The sequence below is a fragment of the Lampris incognitus genome, chromosome 6, assembly GCF_029633865.1.
Source record: "Lampris incognitus isolate fLamInc1 chromosome 6, fLamInc1.hap2, whole genome shotgun sequence".
NCBI classification, from domain to species: domain Eukaryota; kingdom Metazoa; phylum Chordata; class Actinopteri; order Lampriformes; family Lampridae; genus Lampris; species Lampris incognitus.
In genome coordinates, this window is record NC_079216.1 from 56,012,724 (window position 1) to 56,037,931 (window position 25,208).

The 25,208-nt window shown below is 45.5% G+C and overlaps 1 protein-coding gene across 1 annotated transcript; it reads right to left on the minus strand.

The window, feature by feature from the left end:
- Window positions 1-1,749: 1,749 nt before the first annotated feature.
- Window positions 1,750-19,771, minus strand: LOC130114757 (cytochrome P450 2F2-like; the record flags this gene model as incomplete). The annotated part of the gene is given in 10 exon segments (XM_056282662.1): window positions 1,750-1,937; window positions 6,430-6,571; window positions 9,407-9,508; window positions 10,452-10,537; window positions 11,061-11,199; window positions 11,533-11,637; window positions 11,825-11,893; window positions 13,316-13,476; window positions 16,100-16,258; window positions 19,624-19,771. Coding segments are annotated over 10 exon segments (1,299 nt in total), but the record flags the coding sequence as incomplete, so codon positions are not given.
- Window positions 19,772-25,208: the final 5,437 nt, after the last annotated feature.

Sequence of the window (25,208 nt, forward strand, 5' to 3'; positions counted from 1 at the left end):
ATAAGGCAGGGACACTTAATGTGTCAGGTATTCTTTATCAGAGAGAATGGCAGGGGAAAAATTAATGACAGTGCATCAACAATGCAGCCAACAGGAGCTCAACTGTGTGGGTTTTTCATTATGTTTCTTATAACGTTTCACATGTTGCAGCCTCAACTGGAATGAACTCCTACAAGTCCTCCAACCCATACGACCACATAGGTCGTTTACCCTCTAGTGAAACCCTGTGACTGAGAAAGAGTTGACATCCGAGATGTGGTTGTTCTGTTGCCTCAGCATCTCCTCCTCTACCTGCAGCAACAGTGAATCCTGCTGTTTTGTCGGCCAAACATCAAAATGATTTAAATGATCAACACAAAAGCCTATTTGCCAAGACTTGCACATGCAAAATATTGCTTTTAACTGCAAAGGGGCGTCATGTGTCATTCATAAATCAACATCCACCGATCAGACAAACTCACATTTTTACTCTTCGATTGATGTCCGTCCATTCAACGTTCACCATCATGGGGCCTCCGTGTGAATGAACAGCAATAGATGATATTGCTAGCTGTCATTTGGAATTATGCCATTTGAGCATCTCTGGGCACAATAAACTTCTCTTCTATAACGTCATTCAATGGACATTACAAAAGGCTCCCCTCCCATTCAGCTCAAATACGTTTTGAATAGACCAAACAGGAGCCAGGCATTTCGTTCATTTTTTTTTGTTCCAAAAATTACGAAAAGGCAAGATAAATAGTGAGAGGTAACATGTGCCTGCACATTGTTTTCAATGACAATAAATTGAATTGAATTGAATTAATTATCTCATCATGATGTCTTTCCAAACCTCAATTATGGTTTAACAAGGCCATCTAGTGGCAAACTGCAGAACAAAATATTTCTTAACACAAACATACAGATGTGGTTTTTATCTGTACAGCAGATGACACCAAACAGGGAGAGAGCAGCACTGAAACACTCAAGCCTTCTCCATTAAGGGCCCTGTGGAGGTTCCTCATGAAATGTCTGAGGAAACACCCCGCAATTGCCGGCCATGCAGAGAAAGTCGGTGAAATCCAACAGAGAAGCATCCTGGGAAACTAGGGGATGCTGCAAGCTCTCATACATACATACATACATACATACATACATACATACATACATACATACATACATACATACACACACACACACACACACACACACACACACACATATATATATATATATATATATATTCATCTGTATGTCTGTAAAAAAAAAGAAGCTATTCTAATAGCTTAATGAGAGTCAAGTTAGGCTTTCATATATAGGCGCTTTATATTCACTGATATGGAGGTCAGTATTTTTAATGCAGGAACAATGTGTTCTTTTGCAAATAATCCATTAAAAGATGTTTTGAACTTGTCTTGCAATCTACAGTGCATTATTCTTGGTTCAATATAAGATTTACAACACATAGTTCCACACAGATCAATAGTGCTTCACTATCAGGCGCAAGCATTTTAGGAGCCCTGTTGTTTTTGGGCCAGTTTGGAATGGATGTGACAACACCAGGCTCATGTCAAGCTTAGATATGCAAAACACCTTGGCGAGCTAACACTGTTCAGAAAATACCTGGCTTTTTATGAGTTTATCTCATAAAAAGCCAGGTTTTTGTTTAATATTTATGAGAACAAGTCAGTTCTCATAAATATTAAACAGCCCATGGAATTGAACATTTCTCATCTGGCTAGGCTTGAATTTTCCCAACTGAATCAAGCCCTAATCAGCTACTCTGAGACGGATCTTCATGCAGTGCGGTTTAGGTGTTAGAGTGATACCAAATACAGGAGTAAAGTCCGGCTGCCCTGCATCTTCTGGCCAAATGAACTGGAACCTCCTCAACAGAGTCACTATGATCAAAAAGAGGTCCATACGAGCCAGACTCTCTCCAAGACACACCCGAGGACCTGCGGTCATATGTATGAGAGCACATGGCTACATTAGAGGCTCAGAGCAACCACAAAACAAACAATAATAATATAAAGGATAATACTTTGCAACCGAAATTTTTGCTCACCCATCCCATCTCCACACGCTTTCACTGAGACCAGGAATAACTGCATTCAGTTTGCCATTTCGCTTTGAACTGGACTGAATTTTTTTTCTCTTACTTAATCGACCACTTAAAGCTACCATCTTAAAAAGTGTTGTTTTTGTTAAACATACTGGTAACCGCAATGGTGTCTGACCACTGCAAATCCCACAAAATTGATTTCAAGTGAAACAGAGTTGGTAGTGCTGTTGTTGCAGAACCTTCCCCACCACCAATCACAAACACATTGTTAAACTTGAGTTTTAGCTCTTTAAAGCTAGTGATTTTAATCTAGAATTGTTTTTTTTAATAATATTCGGTCAAACTTTTTCTACAACCTGACCAGGGTCGGCGTCAGAACAAATCTAATCGGGGGCATTAGGGAACCGCGGGGGGGGGGGGGGGGGGCACAAACTGCCATTTGAGAACTGAATGTATGATAATACGTGTTTGCTGTCAACAACCAACACACCAACCCAATTTTAATTACAAAACATGCTGCAAAATCTCTCCCTTACACACACACACACACACACACACACACACAAACACACACACACACACACACACACACACACACACACACACACACACACACACACACACACACACACACACACACACACACACACACACCATCATCGGCAGTCGCTTGGGGTCGAATATGACTGTCCTCCTTCTAGTTGCTTGTGGGTCTTCAGGTGGGTGTAGAGGCTGATCCTAGAGCTGCATATTTTGGGGCAATGTGGGCAAGGGTGTGAAGAAGTGGTTGAGGATGTGGTTTGGGCCTTTCTGGTAACTCACTCCTTTCTGAGTCTGCGCTTGTTTTCAGCAGCACAGTAGAGGTCATGGTTGTAGTACCCAGCACCGTCACGGACAGCCAGCCTCCAGGCCTCCCTGTTTTTTGCTGCTTGTTCCCAGGTGTTAAGGTCAATGCCAAACTTTTTGATGTGGGCCATGATATTATCTTTATATCGCTTCTTTTGTCCTCCTGGGGAACGGTGCTCTATCACGAGCTGAGAGTAAAGGACTTGTTTCGGGAGGCGAGACCCAGCCATGCGGAGGACATGGCTGGGTCGCACAACAGCTGATGTTGTGTGATGGTGGCAGTTATAGTAGGCATGTTGGCCTCCTCAAGGATGCTGAGGGTTGGTGCGCTTATCCTCCCAGCTCATCTATATGGTTCTTCCTGAGGCATCACTGCTGGTATGCCTCAAGTGCCTTCAGGTGCTTGCTCTATGTGGTCCAGGTTTCTGACCTATACAGTAGGGTGGGCAGCACTACCGCTTTGTACACCAGAATTTATTTGCTGGCCTGAAGTTCATGGTTTTCAAAAACTCTTTTATTCATTCTTGAGAAGGCCTGGCTAGCACAACTGAGATGATAGTGTATTTCAAGTCAATGTTGGCTTTGAAGGAGAGAAGGCTGCCAAGATATGGGAACTGTTTCACGTTTTCGAGTCTGGTGTTGTCTACAGAGATGGGTGGGGACAGAGCAGGCATATTTCTGTTGGGTGGGGGTTGGTAGAGGATATGGGTCTTTTTTATGTTAATGGTCAGGCCAAGCTGCTTGTATGCCTTTGCAAAGGTATCCAGCATGCTGTGTAATTCCTCTTTGACAAGGGAAACTAAGGCGTTGTCATTGGCGTTCTGCAGCTCTCAATCTGTTGATATTCAGAAGATTCCCATCAGTCCTGTACATGATTTTGACTCCCTGAGGCAGATTGGGACCCATGAGGTGGAGGATAGTGGCAATGAAGACAGAGAACAGGGTTTGGGCAATGACACAGCCTTGTTTGACTCCTGTGTGGACCTTGAAGGACTCCGTCTCGTCTCCATAACTGCTGAGTACTCCAGCTGACATATTATCATGTAGTAGTTGTAGCACTCTGATATATTTGTCAGGCAGCCTATTTTTGACAGAACTAGCCAGAGGGCCTGGTGGTTTATGGAATCAAACGCTTTGGTTAAGTCTATGAAGGCCATGTACAATGGCGGATTCTGTTCCTAGGCTTTTTCTTGGAGTTGGTGAGCAGTAAAAGTCATGTCCATGGTGCCTCTGTTAGGACAAAAACCGCTCTGGGATTCTGGCAGAATTTCCTCTGATATTGGGAGGAGTCTCCTGGCCAAGACCCTAGCCAGGGCTTTCCCTGTGGTGGAAAGCAAGGAAATGCCACAGTAGTTTCCAAACTCAGCTTTGTCCCCTTTCTTAAAGATAGATATAATGAGTGCGTTGCACAGGGATTTTCTCTTTTTCCCGTATTTTAAGTAGCAGAGCAGGGGATGGATATATCTGAGGAGTGTAGGTCCACCTGCCCTCAGTACGTCTGCCGGTATTCCATCAGGACCAGCAGCCTTGTTGATTTTCATCTTCCTGATCGAATCCCGGACTTCTCTTAGACTAACTAGGTGGTGCTGTCATGTCCTCCTCTTTGGATTGTTGAGGGAGATGTTGGAGGGCACCCATCTCAGGGCTACAGTTCTGATTTCAAAGGTCCTGGTAGTGCTCTCTCCACCTCTCTTTGATTGACTCGTAGTCTGTTAGCAGTGTGTGCCATCTTTGGTGCAAAGGGGGGTTAGACGGCCTTTGCTTGGGATCGTATATTGCTTTAGCACCATCGAAGAAGCCTCTGGTATCCCCAGCAGCTGCAAGGTGCTAGAGCTCAAGGGCCTTCTTTGTCTACCACTGGTTCTTCAATTCTCTGACCCAGCTTTGGAAGGCTGACTTTCCTCTTGCATGGGAAGCTTGTTTATTTTGGCAGCTGATGTCATTCTTCCAGATGGTAAAGGCTTGCCTCCTGATGTTGATTAACTATTGGATTTCCAGGTCATTCTCATCAAACCAAAGTCTCTCGCTTGCACACACACACACACACACACACACACACACACACACACACACACACACACACACACACACACACACACACACACACACACACACTGCACTGTATATGTCATTGGAACTACTACTACTTTCGGCTGCTCCTGTTAGGAGTCGCCACAGCAGATCATCCGTTTCCATCTCTTCCTGTCCTCTGCAAACTTCCTGTCATGCCAGCTACCTGAATGTCCTCCCTCATCACAACTACAAACCTCTTTGGCCTTCCTCTTTTCCTCGTCCCTGGCAGCTCCATATTCAGCATCCTTCTCCCAATATACCCAGCATCTCTCCCTGCACATGTACAAGCCATCTCAATCTTGCCTCTCTTGCTTTGTCTCCAAACCGTCCAATTTGAGCTGTCCCTCTAATATACTAATTCCTAATCCTGTCCTTCTTCGTCACTTCCAATGACAATCTTAGCATCTTCAACTCTGCCACCTCCAGTTCCGCCTCCAGTCTTTTCGTCAGTGCCACTGTCTCCAGACCATAACATAGCTGGTCTCACAACCATCTTGTAAACCTTCCCTTTAACTCTTGTTGGTATCCTTCTGTTGCAAATCATTCCTGACATGCTTCTCCACCCACTCCACCCTGCCTGCACTCTTTTCTTCACCTCTCTTCCGCACTCCCTGTTACTTTGTAAAATTGACCCTAAGTATTTAAACTCATACGCCTTCATCATCCCACTCCTTGCATCCTCACCATTCCATTGTCCTCCCTCTCGTTAACGCATATTTATTCTGTCTTATGCCTAGTCACTTTCATTCCTCTTCTCTCCATTTCTCCAGGCTCTCCTGAACCTGCACCCTACTCTCGTTACCGCACACCTCACCACTGTCACACTGCCCTCATATATATCCTGCACCACTCTTACATACTTCTCTATACCACAACTTCCTCATACAATACCACACCTCTCTCTCAGCACCCTGTCATATGCTTTCTCTGAATCCACAGCACAATGTAACGCCTTCTGACCTTCTCTATACTTCTCAAACAACATTCTCAAAGCAAACATTGCATCTGTAGTGCTCGTTCATGGCATGAAACCATACTGCTGCTTGCTAATCATCACCTCTCCTCTTAACCTAGCTTCTATTACTCTTTCCCATATCTTCATGCTGTGGCTGATCACCTTTATACCTGACAGTGAGGAGTTTCGCCAGGCGGACGTAGCACGTGGGAGGATCACGCTATTCCCCCCAGTCCCCCCCCCCAGCAGGCGCCCCGACCGACCAGAGGAGATGCTAGTGCAGCGACCAGGACACATACCCACATCTGGCTTCCCACCTGCAGACACGGCCAATTGTGTCTGTAGGGACGTCCGACCAAGCCGGAGGTAACGCGGGAATTCAAACTGGTGATCCCTGTGTTGGTAGGCAACAGAATAGACCTCTACCCTAGAATTTTAGCTTTAATCAATCAGTCAATTAATGTTTCTATTTGTCTTCCTATCCACACGTCCATCCACCCATCTGACCAACCTGTGGAGAAGGGCATGAAGGCCTCTGGCTTAATAAACTCCCCACTGTCATTCAAGAAGTTTTCAGGGTTGAAGTCGTGAGGATATTTCCACTGTCCCTCTTCATATAGCACTGAGGTCAAGTTAGGGATGATCAAAGTTCCCTGGAGAAAGAACGGAAGAAGAGAAAATAAGAGCGAAAATTTAAAATGGTCCAGCTCATCTGACTTTTCTTAAATGACTGTTATGGTGCAAATAACATAAGGATTGAACAGCTTAAAAGCATAAAAATGTGAATTAAATAGCCCCTCACTTCTAATGTAGTCCAATCCTGGCTGGATTGTATTTCACTTTGGCAATAAGACAAAGAAGAGTTCAGATTTTGTGAGGTAATATCCATTTACTATCATTAATAAGAACCACTTAACCGAGCTGAAGAGAATACAAATGGGTGCTAGATAAGAGACTTTCTTTGACTGTGGTTTCAATGGAGAGAACAGGCTGGGAGTGGTGCTGTGGACCATACAGATGGGGGTAATATTGACATGGATGGTATGGAGCCATCTAAATGGCCGATTTAAATTAAATGACATGTTTTGTTTTATAGCTACCTTCACCTTCCTCCCATGGGCTGTCAGAGTAGCAACAAAGGTGTTTGTTTGGTTTTCAGTTTGTACCATCATTTCAGTCGCTGAACTAATTTGGCTAACAGGTGATCACGAGCTATGAAATTTTCCGCCAGGTGTGGATGGGGATATACAAACTTTATGGACTGAAACATGTACATCATTTTTGAAGGACAGTTTTGGTATATATAATTGTGACATATTAAAAAATGTGATATTAGAGGGCGTCTGGATAGCGTAGCGGTCTATTCCATTGCCTACCAACATGGGGATTGGTGGTTTGAATCCCTGTCTTACCTCCTGCATGGTCGGGCATCCCTACAGACACAATTGGCCGTGTCTCTGAGTAGGAAGCCTGATATGGGTATGTGTCCTGGTTGCTGCACTAGCATCTCCTCTGGAAGGTTGGGGCCAGAGGTGGACAACTTGGCTTCAGAAAGTAAAAGTCCTGCCATGTATTTGTTCCACCCATACACTACACCAGCTGAATTTAATTAGCACAACTCTTTAGCCGGGTAGAGTTAAATCACCTTGTTTAGTGAATGGCTACAACAAATACATGGTCGGATTTTTACTTTCTGAAGCCGGGGTGTCCACCTCTGGTTGAATATTGCTACAGTAAATGTAGTAGACTGAGATGAAGTTTGCAATTGTAGTAAATTACAATACAGTGCAGTCCCAGAAAGTTGATCAGTTCATCTGGACACAAGGTTTAATGGGAGAGCCGTTTCATCTCTCCTCCAAGTGACCTTTTCATTCTCAGCTGACAGCAGGTATCCCCACCCTTATAAGCAGCACAGTTGCATAATGACCGAAACAGGTACAGCTGCGTCACAACCAAAACCAGTGATTGGTTTCATATGCAAATTGCCGTGACCATTAATTAGAGTTCATGAATCAGTTCATGTGTCCACATGAACTGATTCAACTTTCTGGGATTCCCTTACCTGGATTATTGAGCATGCATCAAGACGGTAGTGCCGTGATTACCAATGTGGAGTAAATTAGTGTTGTGTGATTTCCTGGTTTAGAAAGTATTTTTACTTTAATTGACGGGAAAGCAGGGAGAGACAGGACAGCAAAGAGTAGATAAGACAGGCAACAAACATCCTGGGATGGATTTGAAACCAGGACATGCAACCAGCCCTGAGCAAACATAGTATGCACTTAACTGACCAAGCCACCATCATGCTAGAATGTCTGAGATTCTTTTTCTCTAAATGTCAGGCTTTAATGCAACATTTTAAAAAATTCATAGTTTAAGCAGACTTTTAAAATCCACTGTACCGCATTTACTGTTAATGAGAACAATATATTGTAAGTAAACAATTTCAACATTTAGTAAGATGTTGCTACTGATTTTATTCTGCATTTTTTATTATTATTTTATAAAAAAAATTTTTTATAAGATTTTTGATATTTTCTGCTTCTGGTGTGGGAAGATGGCTGCGTGGGTTCACGTTTGCAGTGGCCTCGTCCAGTGCCGGAGCGGCCTCACCCAGTGCCGTCTATGCAGTGTCTTTGTCCATGTGTGTCTGGGTTTGTGCTTTCATTTGGTGGCTGGGAGAGCTGGCACTGGATCAGCTGGGGGAGCCTGGTCTGATGAGTCTGGTGGGCCCAGGGACCACAGCCCTGCTTGGAGCTGCGTCCGAGGAGGAATCACCGGGGGAGGTCTGACAGGATGTGGAAGTGAGGCAGGCTAGGCTAGCTGCTGGCCCATGCAGACCGGCAGTTCCGATAACACCAAGGGTGGTCTGGCGGTGGCCTCGCCTAGCATTGACTTTTGGTGTCATCGTGTAGAGTGTGGGGAGGTGTGTCGAAGGTGTCTGGCTGGGAGAGCTGGCATTGGATCGGCTGGGGGAGCCTGGTCTGTTGCGTCTGGTGGGCCCAGGGACCACAGCCCTGCTTGGAGCTGCGTCTGAGGAGGAAACACTGAGGGTGGTCTGACAGGATGCGGCTGTGGGGCAGGCTAAGCTAACTACTAGCCCATGCAGACCAACAGTCATCCTGGCATTCACCCTCTTGGACAGCGAATTTTTTTTATTTTTGATATGTTGGATATATGTATTTTTGTAGGTTTTTTTTGTAGTTTGGATATGTGTGTTCTTGTAGTTTGGATGAGTTTTTTTCTTTGTGTTGCACTACTGTGGGCTGGGGGAAATGATATTTCGTTTCATTTCATGTGCGCAGGTGCATGGAATGAATTGACAAATAAATGTTCCTGATTCCTGATAATAGACCGAATCGGTGTTAACTGTGTTTGATCAAGTGTATTAAGTATTAAACACATATGTATATGCGGGCGCACACGCGCACGCACACACACACACACACACACACATCTGAGATGTTTGATTTTTGACATGCTCTTACTTTTGGTATTGAGTATCCCATGAGCTCTGTGTCAGCAGTGGTGCAGTGGAAGACACTGAGGGGAGCGATGTTCGCTATCCTCTGGACTTCATGGATTACAGCCTGTGAAGAGGAGCAGTCCATCACACAAACAGATAATATAACGTATTCAGTATATATTATATATAAAACTTTGTTAAAAGAAACACTAAATGGTAGGGAAAGTGCTCAACAAATAAGGGGCAAAATAATACAGTGAGTCAAGTAAATTCTTTATGAGACAGGTCTCATAAAGAATTTACTTGACTCACTGGATTATATATATATATATACAGCTGATGATTGCTTATGGCATGAAACAGGCTTGTACTGTTTCATAAAGAATTTACTTGACTCACTGGATTTTAGGCTCCAGCATCCCCGCGACCCTAAGAGCAGGATAAGCGGTTCGGATAATGGATGGATATATATATATATGTGTGTGTGTGTGTGTGTGTGTGTGTGTGTGTATATATGTATATGTATATATATATATATATATATGTATGTGTGTGTATATATATATGTATGTGTGTATATATGTATATATATGTATGTGTGTGTGTGTGTATATATATATATATATAATTTGAATCATGCCTGAGGAACAACTGCAGATGTATACATACATTATTATGGTGCAGATAAGACCCTGAATATTAATGGAAGTTCAGTAAAGTGATCTACTAGCACGCTTTCTTTAAAGGAGAATATACATTTTAACTGCAGAATTGTAATTATTCAACGATAGGAAACTGAAAATTATTCAATCCAGGGTTAAAATGTTGTTGGAGAAAGCAAAATAACGCTTTTCTCAGGGCATTTGATTTGAGGTCAGTTTTAGTTTTGCGTCTAAAATTGTGCATATTTAGCTCCATTTCAGTGTATTTTTGAAATAACTGGCTCAGTTGGGGCTGATACAGCTACAGTGAAGGACAGATGCCTTCTGGGCTGTATAAAATGGGCTCTACTTAAATCAGGAGACCAGCATATGTCCTTATATGCTGCATATTTAGGCCTACTATACCTGCATGTAGGGCATCTTGTGTCTGTCCTCGAAACTGGCCTGATTCTTACCCTCCAAAACCTGATCTATTTCCAGCTGACGACACTCTAGAAAAAACAAAGATGGGGTCAAATGTTGAGGCAAAAAAATCAAAAAAACGAAAGTTGTATTATTCTTAGAATGTGTACTGTCCTCACAACTGTTGAGTACACTCATCAGTACACTCATACATACATACATACATACATGAACAAAGACACTTTATTTTGTTACAATGAAATATGTTCTCTGCATGTCACCCATCCTATTGCATAGGAACAGTGGGCAGCTGCAGCGCCCAGGGACCAACTCCAGTTCTTCTTTCCATTGCCTTGCTCAGGGGCACAGACAGGAGTATTAACCCTAACATGCATGTCTTTTTGATTGTGGGAGGAAACCAGAGCACCCAGAGGAAACCCACGCAGACAACATGCAAACTCCACACAGAAAGGACCTGGGACGATCTGGGGTTCAAACCAAGGACCTTCTTGCTGTGAGGCAACAGTGCTAATCACTGGGCCACTGTGCCGCCCACCCATACATATACATACACACATACATGCACCCCCCCCCCAGCCTCACTCCACTCACCCTGTATCTGTGGGTGGGTCATCAGATAAAGGAAGGCAGTAAGCAGGGTGTTGGAGGTGGTGTCCGTCCCAGCAAAGTAAAGATCCAGGACATTTGTGATAAGCTGGTCTTTGGAAAATTATGCTTTTTCATTCTGGCTCTGCATGGAAAGAAAGGGAAGGACACAGTTAAGTATTGTTTTGTTAAGTTGATCTATTGGTCTGGGTTAATGTGTTAATAGATGTAGTGATTTAACGGGAGTATGCGCCCAAATGCGATGCACAACTGCTTTGCACCCAGCCGTTAAGTTCAACACAGCGCGCCACAGTGCGTTAAGTCAGTCATAGCTGTAAGTTATACTTACGAGTCTTTAAGAACTAAATGTTTACATGATAAAAGTCCTCTGTGAATTGACAAGTGTAGTCAAACACTTTAATTGATCCCCTCTGTATAAATGCACACATACACACATGCAAAACATATAGGCGCACACCTTATCCAGCGCAACCGTGTAACAATCCATGAAATCACGTGGACTTCCAGGTACCCTGGTCAGTTCATGTTCAGCCAACAGGCCTTGAACCTTTTGATGGGCAATCTGATAGAAAGAGGGTCTCTCATTTCATTCATCTGACAACAATATACATATCTGGAAATCAACCCATAATTTGTAGTATCAACAAAAGTATTGCACTAGCAAAAACATGGCACTCAGAAATATTTCAACAGTGTTTTTTTTTTTTTTTGTATTACTGTATTTTCTCCAGGATATGGATGTACTATACCTCACTGTTAGTGAAGGCTTTCTTGAAGGGCAGAGGTAAGCAGCGTAACACAGGGATGGAGTCATACAGCTATAGGGGGAACATTAACATCCATTTAGAAAACCGTTATTTAACAGATAGTTCTGTCCCACAAAACTTACTGGTCATTTAGAGGTACCGACAAAGCTTTATGAAGACTGTTAATATCACCCGCATCACTTTAGCCATAATCTATCATTTCTTTTAAAGATAACAAAAGACTGGCGGCATGGTGGCTCAGTGGTTAGCAGACACTAAATTGTCCTTAGATGTGAGCGTATGTCTGTGTTCACCGTGATGGACTGGCACTCTGACCTTGCCTTGTGCTCAAAGCATGCTGGGATAGGCTCCAGCAACCCCGTGACCCTGACCAGGGTAAGCGGGTATGGAAAATGGTCTGGTGGAAGACAGCAAAAGACTAACAACTTTATTTTTGCCTTTAGCTGACCTCTATCTTCATTTTATTATCCTCCTGTACATGTCCTGTGTGGCAGCACGGTGGCAAGAAGGTCCTGGGTTCAAGCCCCGGGGTAGTCCAACCTTGGGGGTTGTCCTGGGTCATCCTTTGTGTGGAGTTTGCATGTTCTCGTGGGTTTCCTCCAGGTGCTCCGATTCCTCCCACAGTCCAAAGACATGTAGGTCAGGCGAATCAGCCGTACTAAATTGTCCCTAGGTGTGTGTGTGTGTGTGTGTGTGTGTGTGTGTGTGTGTGTGTGTGGGCCCTGTGATGGCCTGGCGGCCTGTCCAGGGTGTCTCCCCGCCTGCCGCCCAACGGCTGCTGGGATAGGTTCCAGCATCACCGCAACCCTGAGAGGATTTGGATAATGGATGGATGTGTCCTGTGTTGAATAAAAGTACACAGATGCAGGCACTGAAAATAAAACCGTGAATACCACAACTTCCTCACTAGTTTTTTACACTGGGTTCTTAAATAAGCAAGACTGTGGTATACGACACTCAGGTGCAGGTTCGAGGCATAGCTAACGAGGGTACAAGAGGGACCACCATGAATTCCATCTGTCCAGATGGATGCCAAGACGTAAGGAAACTAAATATATGTGAATTGCCCCCCACCCACCTACCTAAGTTTGCATAGACACCAAAGGAGCATGTTGAGAAGGTGGAAAAGCCATGCATCATTGTCAGGGCAGAAAAGCAAGAACAGTTTTCGGTTATCTTAAGTTACTCTTCCAATGGCAGCCATGAAAATAATGTAAAGTAGTAGTTATAGAATTTATTTTTTGACAATGAATGTGCCAAACTTGATATCTGAGATTCGTGCAAGCACATATCAGTGTGTTGTCTTTAGCTTCTGTAAAGTAAAACTTTAACCTGAACTCTGTTTCAAGCTCTGTCTGGCAAAACTCAGTTGCTGTTTTATTAGAGGTGGGAAGCAACAAATTACCACTATTTTTTGTATTTGCATAGATTTTTGGATTTCTCCTTGTGCCTATATTAGCTGAAGTGACTCACCATAGCCCAGGGTCCATTGGCTATCTTGGCATTTTCTGTGAAAACACAAACTATCAGCTTGATGAAGTCGTCATCGTAGTCATAGCGCTTACCGAAGAGCACTTGGCAGATGATGTTGGATGCAGCATTATGGAACAAAACTTGAGGGTTCATGGTTTCACCTGGATAGGATATAAAGGGACCTGGTTACTTCTGGAATATCAGTTAAAAATATAATTTTGACCTTGTGCTTGAATTGAGGTGAGATAGGTTACTTGTGGTTCGAGCAAAAATCTTTGGTCGATCTCATTTCTCTCAATGGGCAGGTATTTTTGGCTAGGAACCTCCCTTTAAAATTTGGGTAACCTTGTATGTGGCCTCTCATGCACATGTCCAATACACATTTTTAAACCAAACAAAACGTTAGAGACCTTACTGATCTGTGTCACATATTTTATGACATCTTTGACAGGTCCCAGTGTTGCCCCAATATTTTTCACAGCTCTAAGAGCAAATATGCAAGCTTTACTACTGAGATCATCATCTCATGTGAACACTTTATTTAATGAAAAATGTGTAGTATTCTTTCTTTTTTGGGGGGGGAATTTTCCCCCTTTTCTCCCAATTGTACTTGGCCAATTACCCTATTTTTCCTGGTCGTTGCCATACCCCCTATGCCGATCCGAGGAGGGCAGCAGACTACCACATGCTTCCGATACATGTGGAGTCGCCAGCTGCTTCTTTTCACCTGACAGAGAGGAGTTTCACCAGGGGGACATAGCAGTGGGACCCAGATAGCATCCGGATGTGAGCCACTTCAGGCAATGATGCGGCACTGATGGACGTCTTCTCGCCCTGATAAAATGGATGTGAGCCTGAAGTGGCCAACATGTATAATAGCAAATATGGCCCAAATATGCCAAATCAAATGTGGGCCTTTTTTGGCAAAGATGCGGTGCTCTCGACAACATGTAATCTGGGTGTGACCCTGAAGTGGTCCGTGTGGTAAATGGTGAATATGGCCCAAATATACCAAAACAAATATGAGCCACCTTTGGCAAATATGTGGCATTGCTATGGCACCGATCTGGCAAACAGGAGCGGACCGCCCAAGTGCCATCATTCCACGCGGTATGTGAGCTGGATGAAAGTGTCGGTGTGGGACGGGTCCAGGCTACAGCAATTTTGCTATTTGGGGAGAATCACGCTATTCCCCCCACGCAGCGATGTGGTGCTGCCCCCAGTTCCCCCTCGAACAGGCACCCCGACCGACCAGAGGAGGCGCTAGTGCAGTGACCAGGACACATACCCACATCCGGCTTCTCACCCACAGACACGGCCAATCATATCGGTAGGGACGCCCGGCCAAGCCAGAGGTAACACGGGGATTCGAACTGGCGATCCCTGTGTTGGTAGGCAACAGAATAGACCGCTACGCCACACTATGCCCATGAAGTATTCGTAAGCATGACTGCACCATGGCAGTCTAGATCTCGCCTGAAACGTTTCTGAAACAAACGACTAACGCATCTTACAGTTCATGATCATTATAACTTTATCACAATGCACTACTTGTCACACTTTAACACTGTTTTTGAAGCTATGGCGTTTATACTGTAGCGAATTCGGGGGACAACGCAACCACAGGAACTGCCGCGGCCGGGAAGCGAACCCGTATCGCCCGCACCGCAGGAGACATCGCTAACCGCTCGACTAAAGGGTCAGACCCGCCAGCAAGCGGGTCTTCTTATCCATGCAGGTTACAACACTTTTATTGCTTAACGCTTCCATCGAGTAGTGTTGCAGCAAAATTCGATTGTCTGAGAATAAATCACTCCTTTCGGCTGAAAAAACAAAAAAATATATAACACACTTACAGTGTCTTGACGCATGGCCCAATAATCCAGGTAAGAAAATCACATAAAGTTGAATCAGTTCATCTGGACACAACGTTTATAGACAGAAACGTTTCATCACTCATCTAAAAGTGACCTCTTCAGTCTCAACTGACTGCAGGTATCTGGAGAGTTAGGTAACTAACTCTAATTAATGGTCACCGTAATTTGCATATGAAACCGATGGTTGGTTTCGGTCATTATGCCACTGTATTGTTTATAAGGGTGGAGATACCTGCAGTCAGTTAAGACTGAAGAGGTCACTCAGATGAGTGATGGTGATGAAACGTTGCTCTCAATAAACGTTGTGTCCAGGTGAACTGATTCAACTTTCTGTGAGTGAGACCAATGGTAATATTAGCCAATAAACTGCCACTACGACATGGTACCGGCTCAACTCACTTGTGTCGTTTTCCATCACCGTAACAGTACCCCCTGGATTTTCGGCTCTCCGTTTTTTTTTTCAATTTCAAAATGTACAACAAAGTAAAAACAAAACAAAACTCCCACATCACCTCCCGGGCTCTCCGCTTCGGTATTAAAAATGCCGGGCGACATCCCATGCGCGTATTGATGACGCAAGACGCAAAAGGACGCAGTGACGCGTTTCTCTAACAAATCAGAGGTCTGCGTTGATTTTGGTACCCGCTCCAGTTTTATTTGGAACCTCAACAAAGGTGGTACCAGAAAAGTGGTAACAGTTACCAAAATGCCGGCACTATCCAGTAATGGAAAACGAAAAAAAGGGCGAGTCGAGTCGAGTTGAGCCGGTACTCTGTAGTGGAAAAGGGGCATTAGATGAGTGATGAAACGTTGCTCTCAACAAAGGTTGCGTCCAGATGAACTTGTCCAGCTTTCCGTGACACTCCGCAGTGCTTGCAGATCAGTAATCCACTGATGATAAACGTACCGATACTCTTCTGCAGCGGCTCCATGAGGCGCTCTGTCTCTGACAGGATCCTGTCCTCCATGGACTGCTTCCCGAGGCCGAAGTTCCTTAAGGTCATCAGACTAAAACGTCGGTTCTCCTTCCAAACTGGACCGTAATCTGACAGGATCAATCCCGATGCTACAATTACACATGGATAGACACAGACTTGTTATTAGTTTCTATTAGGACTGCAACCAACGACTATTTTCATAATCGATTAATTTATCGGTCATTTTTACATTAATTGATCATTAATCATTGTCTGTTAAAAGTCAGAAATACTGAATGCCCATCTTAAGTTTCCACATTTCAAAGTGATGTCTTAAAACTGTTTACTTAGTCTGACCAATCATAAAAAAAATACATTCAAGTATTCATTTCATTCTTTCGCTTATTATTCATTCATTCGTTCATTTTTTTGTATTTTTATTGTTGTTTTTGTTGGGCGTCACGGTGGCGCAGTGGTTAGCGCGGTCGCCCTACAACAAGAAGGCTCTGGATTCGAGGCCCAGGGTTGTCCAACCTTGGGGGTCGTCCCGGGTCGTCCTCTGTGTGGAGTTTGTATGTTCTACCCGTGTCTGTGTGGGTTTCCTCCCACAGTCCAATGACATGTAGGTCAGACGAATCGGCCGTACTAAATTGTCCCTAGGTAGGTGTGTGTGTGTGGGCGGGCCTTGTGATGGACTGACGGCTTGTCCAGGGTGTCCTGCCGCCCAGTGACTGCTGAGATAGGCTCCAGCATCCCTGAGAGCAGGACAGGCGGTTCGGGTAAAGGATGGATTATTTTTTTTCTTGTTTAACCCTAACGGGTTCATGAAATATGTCCAACCTTTAAATGTCCACTAGATGGCAGTCAGTATTCATCCTTTTGAAAGGATCTAAGGACAGGATTTTAAAGAGTCTAAGGACAGGATGTTGTGTGGCTGTTAAGCCCACTGAGGCAAATTTGTGATTTGTGATATTGGGCTATACAAATGAAATTGACTTGACTTGATAATACACAGCATAAGAATAGAATAGAATGCAGTTTATTTGTCATTTGTACATACTACATACAATGACATTTAGTCTGCATTTAACCCATCCTATTGTATAGGAGCAGTGGGCAGCTGCAGCGCGCAGGGACCAACCCCAGTTCTTCTTCCCATTGCCTTGCTCAGGGGCACAGACAGGAGTAGTAACCCTAACATGCACGTCTTTTTGGTGGTGGGAGGAAACCGGAGCACCCGGAAGAAACACACGCAGACACGGGGAGAACATGCAAACTCCACACAGAAAGGACCTGGGACAGCCTGGGGTTCGAACCCTGGACCTTCTTGCTGTGGGGCAACAGTGCTAGCCACTGGGCCATCGTGCCACCCAATACAAATAGCCAATAAATGCGATTTTGCCTTGATGAATCCTCAACATCTTCAGACAAATCTGTTTTCATTCGTCTTTTTTCATTAATCAGATAATCAGTAAACCCATTTCAGATTAACAAGTATCAATTTTAAGTATCACTGGGGAATCACATTCAACTGAAATGTTTACATAGCCATAACTTGAAATTTGTAGCAATTATTAACTAAGTTAAGTGTTGTTATGTCTAGCATACTATAACATTTCCCCATGTTAACAGTACTTAATGACAGCTTCCCTCAAAGATTAGCGACTTTAATGCCCATTATTTAGCAGGTAATGCTCATAGCACTCGTTACAGCATGTTCACATCATCTTGACCCTTTGTCTCTATGGTCCCATCGTTGCCACGTCTTCTGGAGTTTATTTTGTGTGTCAGTGCGTTTTTAGGGTTGTCTTGATTATTAGTGATTTTTGAATTTCTGCTGTGGACTTCTCTTTCCCTGGAAACTGAGGAGGTAGAAGGTGATCATTCAAGTGGCCAGTTTTTTTTAAAACAAAGACTGGGCCGTTAAATGACCAAACACCAGGTACACAGCGGTCTCATCACACGAGTCTACCCACAGAGGTCCATGCCAGATAACAAAATTGCTGCGGCCCGGGCCAGTCCCACACCCGACACTTCATCCGGCCCACATACCACTTCAGGGTCATGTCCAGATTACATGTTGCCGGGAGCAAAAAAAAAAAACAAACAAAGCCCAAATTTGATTTGGCATATTTGGGCCATATTTGCTATTATACATGTGGGCCACTTCAGGCTCACATCTATTTTGTCAGGACCAGAAGAAGGCCATGAGTGCCGCATCATTGCCTGAGGTGGCCCACATCCAGATGCTATCTGGGGCTGTAGGAAACCTAATTTAAGAAAAGTTAAGTAGGGTGTCTCTGCAGACTGGGGTAATGGATAGCTGCAGAAAAACATGGCGCTGCAGCGTGGGCGTGTCGACACCCATCCTACCCGTAACCCTATGACCGTAACCACCCTGACAACTGGTCCATGGAGAAGGGTCCAGCTCAGCCTGCAGTACTAGTACAAGACACGCTCACTAACATCACTTGCCCTAACTGTAACTTCTTAACCTTTACCTCAGTGGGATGGGGGGGGGGCATTTCTTGTACTGACGCGTGGACGTTTGTTGATCTGGTGTGGGCTTTCTTGAACGACTGTTGTTGCACTGTGGGAGCATGTCTGTGCTAGCTGCAGGCTGCAGATGTGGTAATGAGATGCAGATGTGGCGATGACCCGGAGGAATGGAGAGATAGAGATCTCTTATTCGCAACTCTCTTGTCCCATACACCGCACGACCCCCCGGGAGTGCTGTTTAATTTTAACACGCCGTCAGAACCGAACGGAACTGACGGGAAAGGCGAGGCACGAGGCAAGGATCCATCTTAGAATGGCAGCTCCTGTGTCCCATACACCGCACGAACCCAGGAGCGCTCCTTTATTCTGCCCCCCCTCCCGATGGCCCCCAAATATTGTAGAGGGACTGTCTAGGACTGGTTGTTGCATTAATTAGCTGACTTTCACCCTTGGGTGTCGGCCAGGACACAAGACACAGAGAGTGGATCTTCAGGTCACTGTGCTTTATTATTTGAGGCACATTAGACATTGGCTATTGGGTTTGATGTGTGTGTGTGTGTGTGTGTGTGTGTGTGTGGTTAGGGTAAGCGCTGCTATCCGGGTCGAAGGACCAATATACTTGGGTTCAGCTGGCGTATCGCTGAATTAGATTTTGACTGGCAGAGGATTGTTAAGCCTCTGATTGGCCAACTTAATGGTTGACAGTAACCCCGCCCACTCAAAGTACTTTCTCCGCCCTTTCAAAGTCTTCGGTCTGCAGAGACGAAGAACACAGCATAACAAACTACTCTACCACTCTCTAGTGGCCACTGTCGGCAGCCAGTAGGAACTGCAAAAAAACGTTGGCGACTGACCCCCATGAGCAATGGTGGCCGGTGAAATAAGTTATTATTTGGTTATTTCAAATAACCAAACTAACGCCGATAACGTCTCGCAATTTCAGAAGCTATCAAATGCAGGGGGCGACAGATGGAAGCTATGGGATCAAGTGATAACAGGGGTTTGACAGCCTTACCTTTAGACTGGGCAACATGGCTGAGCATGAGGTCTTGTGGTCTACCAGAGAAGTCTGCAGCCTTGGTGAGCAGCGCCTCTTCAATAGCCTGCAACCCACGGATGACCACTGCTCGTCTTGAGCCAGTGGACAAACTGTGGGCGCTACCGTAGCGTCAACAGATATTAACCAGAATCCAAAAGAAAAAATTCAATATTTTCTCAGCAGAATTTCTGCACTTCTATTTTTTTTAATTTAAAACACTTTTTTTTATTGACGTTTCAATATTGTATGTCAAAAAATGTGTTACTGGATGTAATCATGGAGAAATGCAAGCAGAGAGCCCGTGACGTAGTGTTCTGGCCTGGTATGACCCAGCAGATCGAGGAGATGGTTGGACACTGCCCCACCCGTCTCACCTACACACCTGTCGACAGCTTCAGATCACCAGCCCAGCTGCTCATGAGTCGTCGTCTACGCTCAATTCTCCCCAAGACACACCAGCAGCTTCCGCCCAAGGTCGTCAGTCACAGAGACACGCACGCCAGGAGAGTCCAACGTCAGCTGCAGCAGAAAAGGTACTACGACAGGTCAGCGAAGCCGATGTCACAGCTGCACGAAGGACAACACATCAGACTCCAGGAGCACGGCTGTTGGAAACCAGCAGTTGTCATCCAGCCAGCGGATACCAACAGATCCTGCCACGTCCGCACAGCTGAAGCACAGGAGTACAGACGAAACAGACGTCACCTCATGGACACAAAAGAAACACACACTGACACTCACACCAACACAGGCACTGACGAGAACTATGGTCAACTCACAATTCACAACACACCACACGTGTCACATGCAGCGGCTGAGACAGCCTCAGAGACTGTCCCCTACCAGACAAGGTATGGACGAGCAGTGAAGCCCAGAGAGGTTCTGGACCTGTAATGTACAAGGGTGTAGGCGGATCGCTGCCCTTATCTAAAAAAAATCTATTGTAAATGTTCTTGTGATTTGTATTACCTCTTAAGTGTTTGATTACTTACCGTAGTTTAATATGCATACAGTAATATTGAATATTACCTGTTTTATTAAGAGTGTTGACTCTATCAGTGATTACTATTGTAAACTACTAATAAGACACGTTAGCCCCTAGCTAACTGGTCTGACCCTTTAGCCGAGCGGTTAGTGATGTCGCCTTGTGGTGCAGTACATTTCGTATCGAATCCCGCACCGGGCAAGAAAATAACCTGTTACCATGGTGGGATCCGGAAGTGTGCAGATCCTCAGAAGTCTCTTCGGAGCGCGGCAAGTGTAATGATCTGTGCCCTCTGGCTATGTTAACTTATAACATTAATAAAGCAAGGACGACTTCTCTCGTGCTGGGTGTTTATTCACCGACCGGATTCCGACTGACGTTGTTACGTACATCACGTGACTTTGTTGTGGCGCTACGGAAAGCCGTAAGGGACATTAGCAAATCAAATATTACTAACAAATATTACATCTCCCTTTTTCTGAAAAGTGCTGCTTTCTCTGCAGAGATACAGACCACGTTGAGCACGTTTATAAGCGAATACAATCTTAATAAGAAAGAATTTGAAAGTGGAACTCTTATATAACTGGACTGCAACAAAGTAGTGTAAAACATTTCCTTCACTGTCTAAATGTGACACCGTAATAACGTTTCATCCTTTTTTCATTTCATTACTGGTAACTGCAAACAGCAGGTAGGTACACAAGGTAAGTGAACGCTGTAAATGTTTCTTTTCAAAACATAGCAGGTATAGTACAGGTTGGTGTAAAATTCTCTCTTTTTTAACATTCATAAGTCAAGGATTTGTCTTGGTTTGATCGTGCGACCTGACCTCGTGGTGTAACCAGGCTGTGTGTCTGGTTGTCGCTGATTGTTCGTGTCTGGAGGTTCAGCATGCTCTTGCTGATGGGCTTGTGTGTTGTTGTTAGCGCTGGTAACAGTCTGCTGTGAAGTGTGTGTGTGTGTAGTGTGAGTGTTCACTCTGCTTTGTCGCAGGTGTTGACGGTTGCGTTGGTAGATCTGACCTTCTTTGGTTTGGATGTGGTAGCTCCTGTCTGTGTTCGCTGGTCTTTCCACAGTTGCAGGTCTCCAGGATCCATCCTCCTGCCGGAAGCGGATTGGTGTGCCTGCGGGCAGGTGGGGCAGAGGTTTGGCTGTTCGGTTGTAGTATGCCTGCTGGCGCTGTTGACATACCTCTCTCCTTTTGTGAACATCCTCCTGACTGGCGATCTGTGGCTGCAGGTGTTTTGCTATTGATGGGAGAATGGACCGCAGCCTCCGACTCATCAGTAGCTGTGCCGGTGATTTCAGGTTGTCCACCGGTGTGTTGCGATACTCCAGTAAGCTCATGTAGGGGTCTTTGTTCTCAGCTTTGGCTTTGTCCAGGATGCGTTTGGCCGTCTGGACAGTCTTCTCGGAGAGGCCGTTGCTCTGTGGGTAGTGGGGGCTTGTGGTGGTGTGTGAGAAACCCCATGTCTGTGAGAAGTTGCGGAACTCACCAGAGCTGTAGCACGGACCGTTGTCGCTGATGATAGTCTCGGGGATTCCGTGTCGAGCCATTGCTGCTTTCAGCTTCATGATGACGGCAGATGAGGTGCAGCTGTAAAGTCTCTCTAGCTCGAAGAATCTGGAGTAGTAGTCCACAGTGACTATGAAGTCCTGTGAGTTCCATGTGAATAGGTCTGTGCCTATCACTTGCCACGGCCGCTCGGGTATGGCGTGTGACATCATTGGTTCCTTTGCATTTGCGCTGCGCCGTTCTTGGCATATGCTGCAGTCTGCTACCGCATCCTCGATCTGTTTCCCCATGCCAGGCCAGAACAGTAAGTCTCTTGCTCGGCATTTGCTTTTTTCCACGCCAAGGTGGCTGGCATGGATGCGCTGTATCATGTCCTTGCGAAGCTTTTGGGGGACAATGATTCTCTCACCTTTGAACAGGATACCGTCCATTTCTGCTCTGTGGTTCCAGTATTCCTGGATGCTGGGCGGGCACTTTTTCTTTGTGTCTGGCCAGCCAGTGAGTGTGGCTCGTCTGAGTGCGGTGAGCTGTGGATCTTGCGCTGTTTCCTGCTTGATTTCTGTGAGTCTTGTGTCGCTCACAGGGATGTTGCTGAGGACTGTGTGCACTTGGGCCTCCATCCCTTCCTGTAGGTCACTGTCGTGGTGTTCTATTGACTTGCGTGACAGTGTGTCGGCCACCGGTATGTCCTTACCGGGGCGGTGGATGATTTGGATGTCGTATTTTTGGAGCGCCAGGATCATCCGTTGCAGCCGGGGTGGTGCTGCTGCCAGTGGCTTTTTTAGTATTGCCTCCAGAGGCTTGTGGTCTGACTCCACAATCACTTTTCATCCGTACATGTACTCGTTGAACCTCTTGCAGCCGAAGACCACAGCGTAGAGCTCCTTCTCTATCTGTGCGTAGTTTTCTTCAGTGCTGTTGAGTGACTTGGACGCATAGGCAATTGGTTTGCCATCTTGGAGCATGACAGCCTCAAGGCCACTTTTGGATGCATCCACTTGGAGTCGCAGCTCTTTCTGCGGGTCAAAATATGAGAGTACTGGACCTGGGTGCTGTGTAATGAGATTCTTCATCTCTTGGAACGCCTTGTCGTGGACTGCATCCCACACAAACTCACTGTCCTGTTTCAGAAGCTGTCTGAGGGGTGAGTTTATCTGTGAGAGGTGTGGAGCGAATCTGGCGAGGTAGTTGATCATGCCGAGGACTGTCTCCAGCTCTGCTTTGTTCTGTGGGGGTTGCATGTCCTTGACCGCCTTCACCTTGTGTGGGTCTGGTTTGATGCCTTCGTGTGAGAGCGTGTGGCCGAAGTAGCGTACCTCGGACACGCATATGTGACACTTGTCGGGGTTGAGCCTCACCCCTCGCTCCCTTGTGCGCTTCAGCATCGCTCTGAGACACTGGTCATGTTCCTCTTTAGTCTTGCCGAACACTAGTATGTCGTCCACTATGGCCGTCACACCGTCCAATCCTTCATATGTTTCATCCACGCGTCTCTGGAACTCGTCTTGTGCAGACACGATTCCGAATGGCAGTCTGAGGAAACGATACCTGCCAAACACTGTGTTAAATGTCGTCAACATTGAGGATTCAGTGCTCAGTTTGATGGCCCAATAGCCTGACCGCGCGTCTAACACGCTAAAGTACTCAGCTCCAGCGAGCTTTGTGGTGGCGTCCTCCAGCGTGGGGAGGGGGTAGTGAGGTCGTTGTATCACTTTGTTAAGAGCTCTGGGGTCTAAACACACTCTAAGTTTGCCTGTCTTTGGCTTCTCAACAATAACGAGTGCGTTCACCCATTCTGTGGGTTCTGTTACCTTACAGATTATGCCGCCTTTCTCCATGCTGCCAAGCTCGTCCCTCAGTTTGCTGCGTAGGGCGATGGGGATTCTGCGTGGCGGGCAGACGACCGGCGTTGCATCTGGTGTGACGCGGAAGGTGCACTCGCCTGGGAACTCTCCTATTCCCTGGAAAACATCTGCATACTCATCCATTATGCTCTGTGATGTGACATTGTTTTCCTCACTCACAGCCATCACTATTTTTACCAAGTTTAGGTCACGGCATGTTTTCATTGCCATGACTGGTGGGGCGTTTGTGTCAATGACGTAAAAGTCCAGCATCATTGCATTGTCTCTGTACTTACATTTGAGTTTGCATGTGCCTTTCACGCTCAGCGCGCCTCCTCCTTATTCAGTGAGTCTGTGTATTGCTGGTTTCAGTGTCACATTTTTGAACAGCGCCTGGAACAGGTTGGTGGGAATAGTATTGGCCTGTGCCCCAGTGTCTAGTTTAAACTTTACCTTCTGTGGAGGTGTGCCAATTCCAACCTCTATGTAAGCCTGCTCGTTGCTTTTTCTGTTGTTCTCTATTGAGATGCAGTCTATGTACAGCTCTGTCTGTTCTCCCACAGCGGTGCTCTCCACTGTAATGTTGTCGAAGTACAGTTCTTCCTGCTCTCTGTCAGTGGTTTACTCTTCTGGGTTCTCTCCGACGGCATGTACTGTGCCGCGGTAGTACTTTGTCTGTCCCTGGGAGCTAGACTTGCATACTTTAGCAAAATGATTGAGCTTCTTGCATTTAATGCATTGTTTACTCTTAGCTGGGCAAGTGGCTTTAGCGCCGTGTAGCCCTCCACAATAGCTACACGCCCTAGCGGCGGTGCTAACGTTACCCTCCCTTTGTCTGAAGTTAGCGTTAGATGCTTTGGGTGCGTTCAGTTTGTAAGTCTTTCTGCCTATTGCGTGCACCGTTTCATGTGTGCTACCCTGGCCCATAAACTTTAGCTGTTGCTTTGCTAGCTCGTGTGAGCGGGCTACATCTATGGCTTTTTCTAGCGTTAGCTCAGCTCCCTGGCTAAGTAGCTTTTCTCTCACTCTGGGTGAGTTGGTGGCAAACGCGATGCGGTCCCTGACCATCTCGTCGGCATTTGGGTAGCCACAGTCTTTGACTAGGAGCTTTAGCTCAGTTACAAATCGTTCGAAGGATTCACTCTCTCCCTGCATCTTTTCATGAAATTTATATCTGGCATAAATCGGGTTTGCTTTGGGGGTGATGTACTCAGTG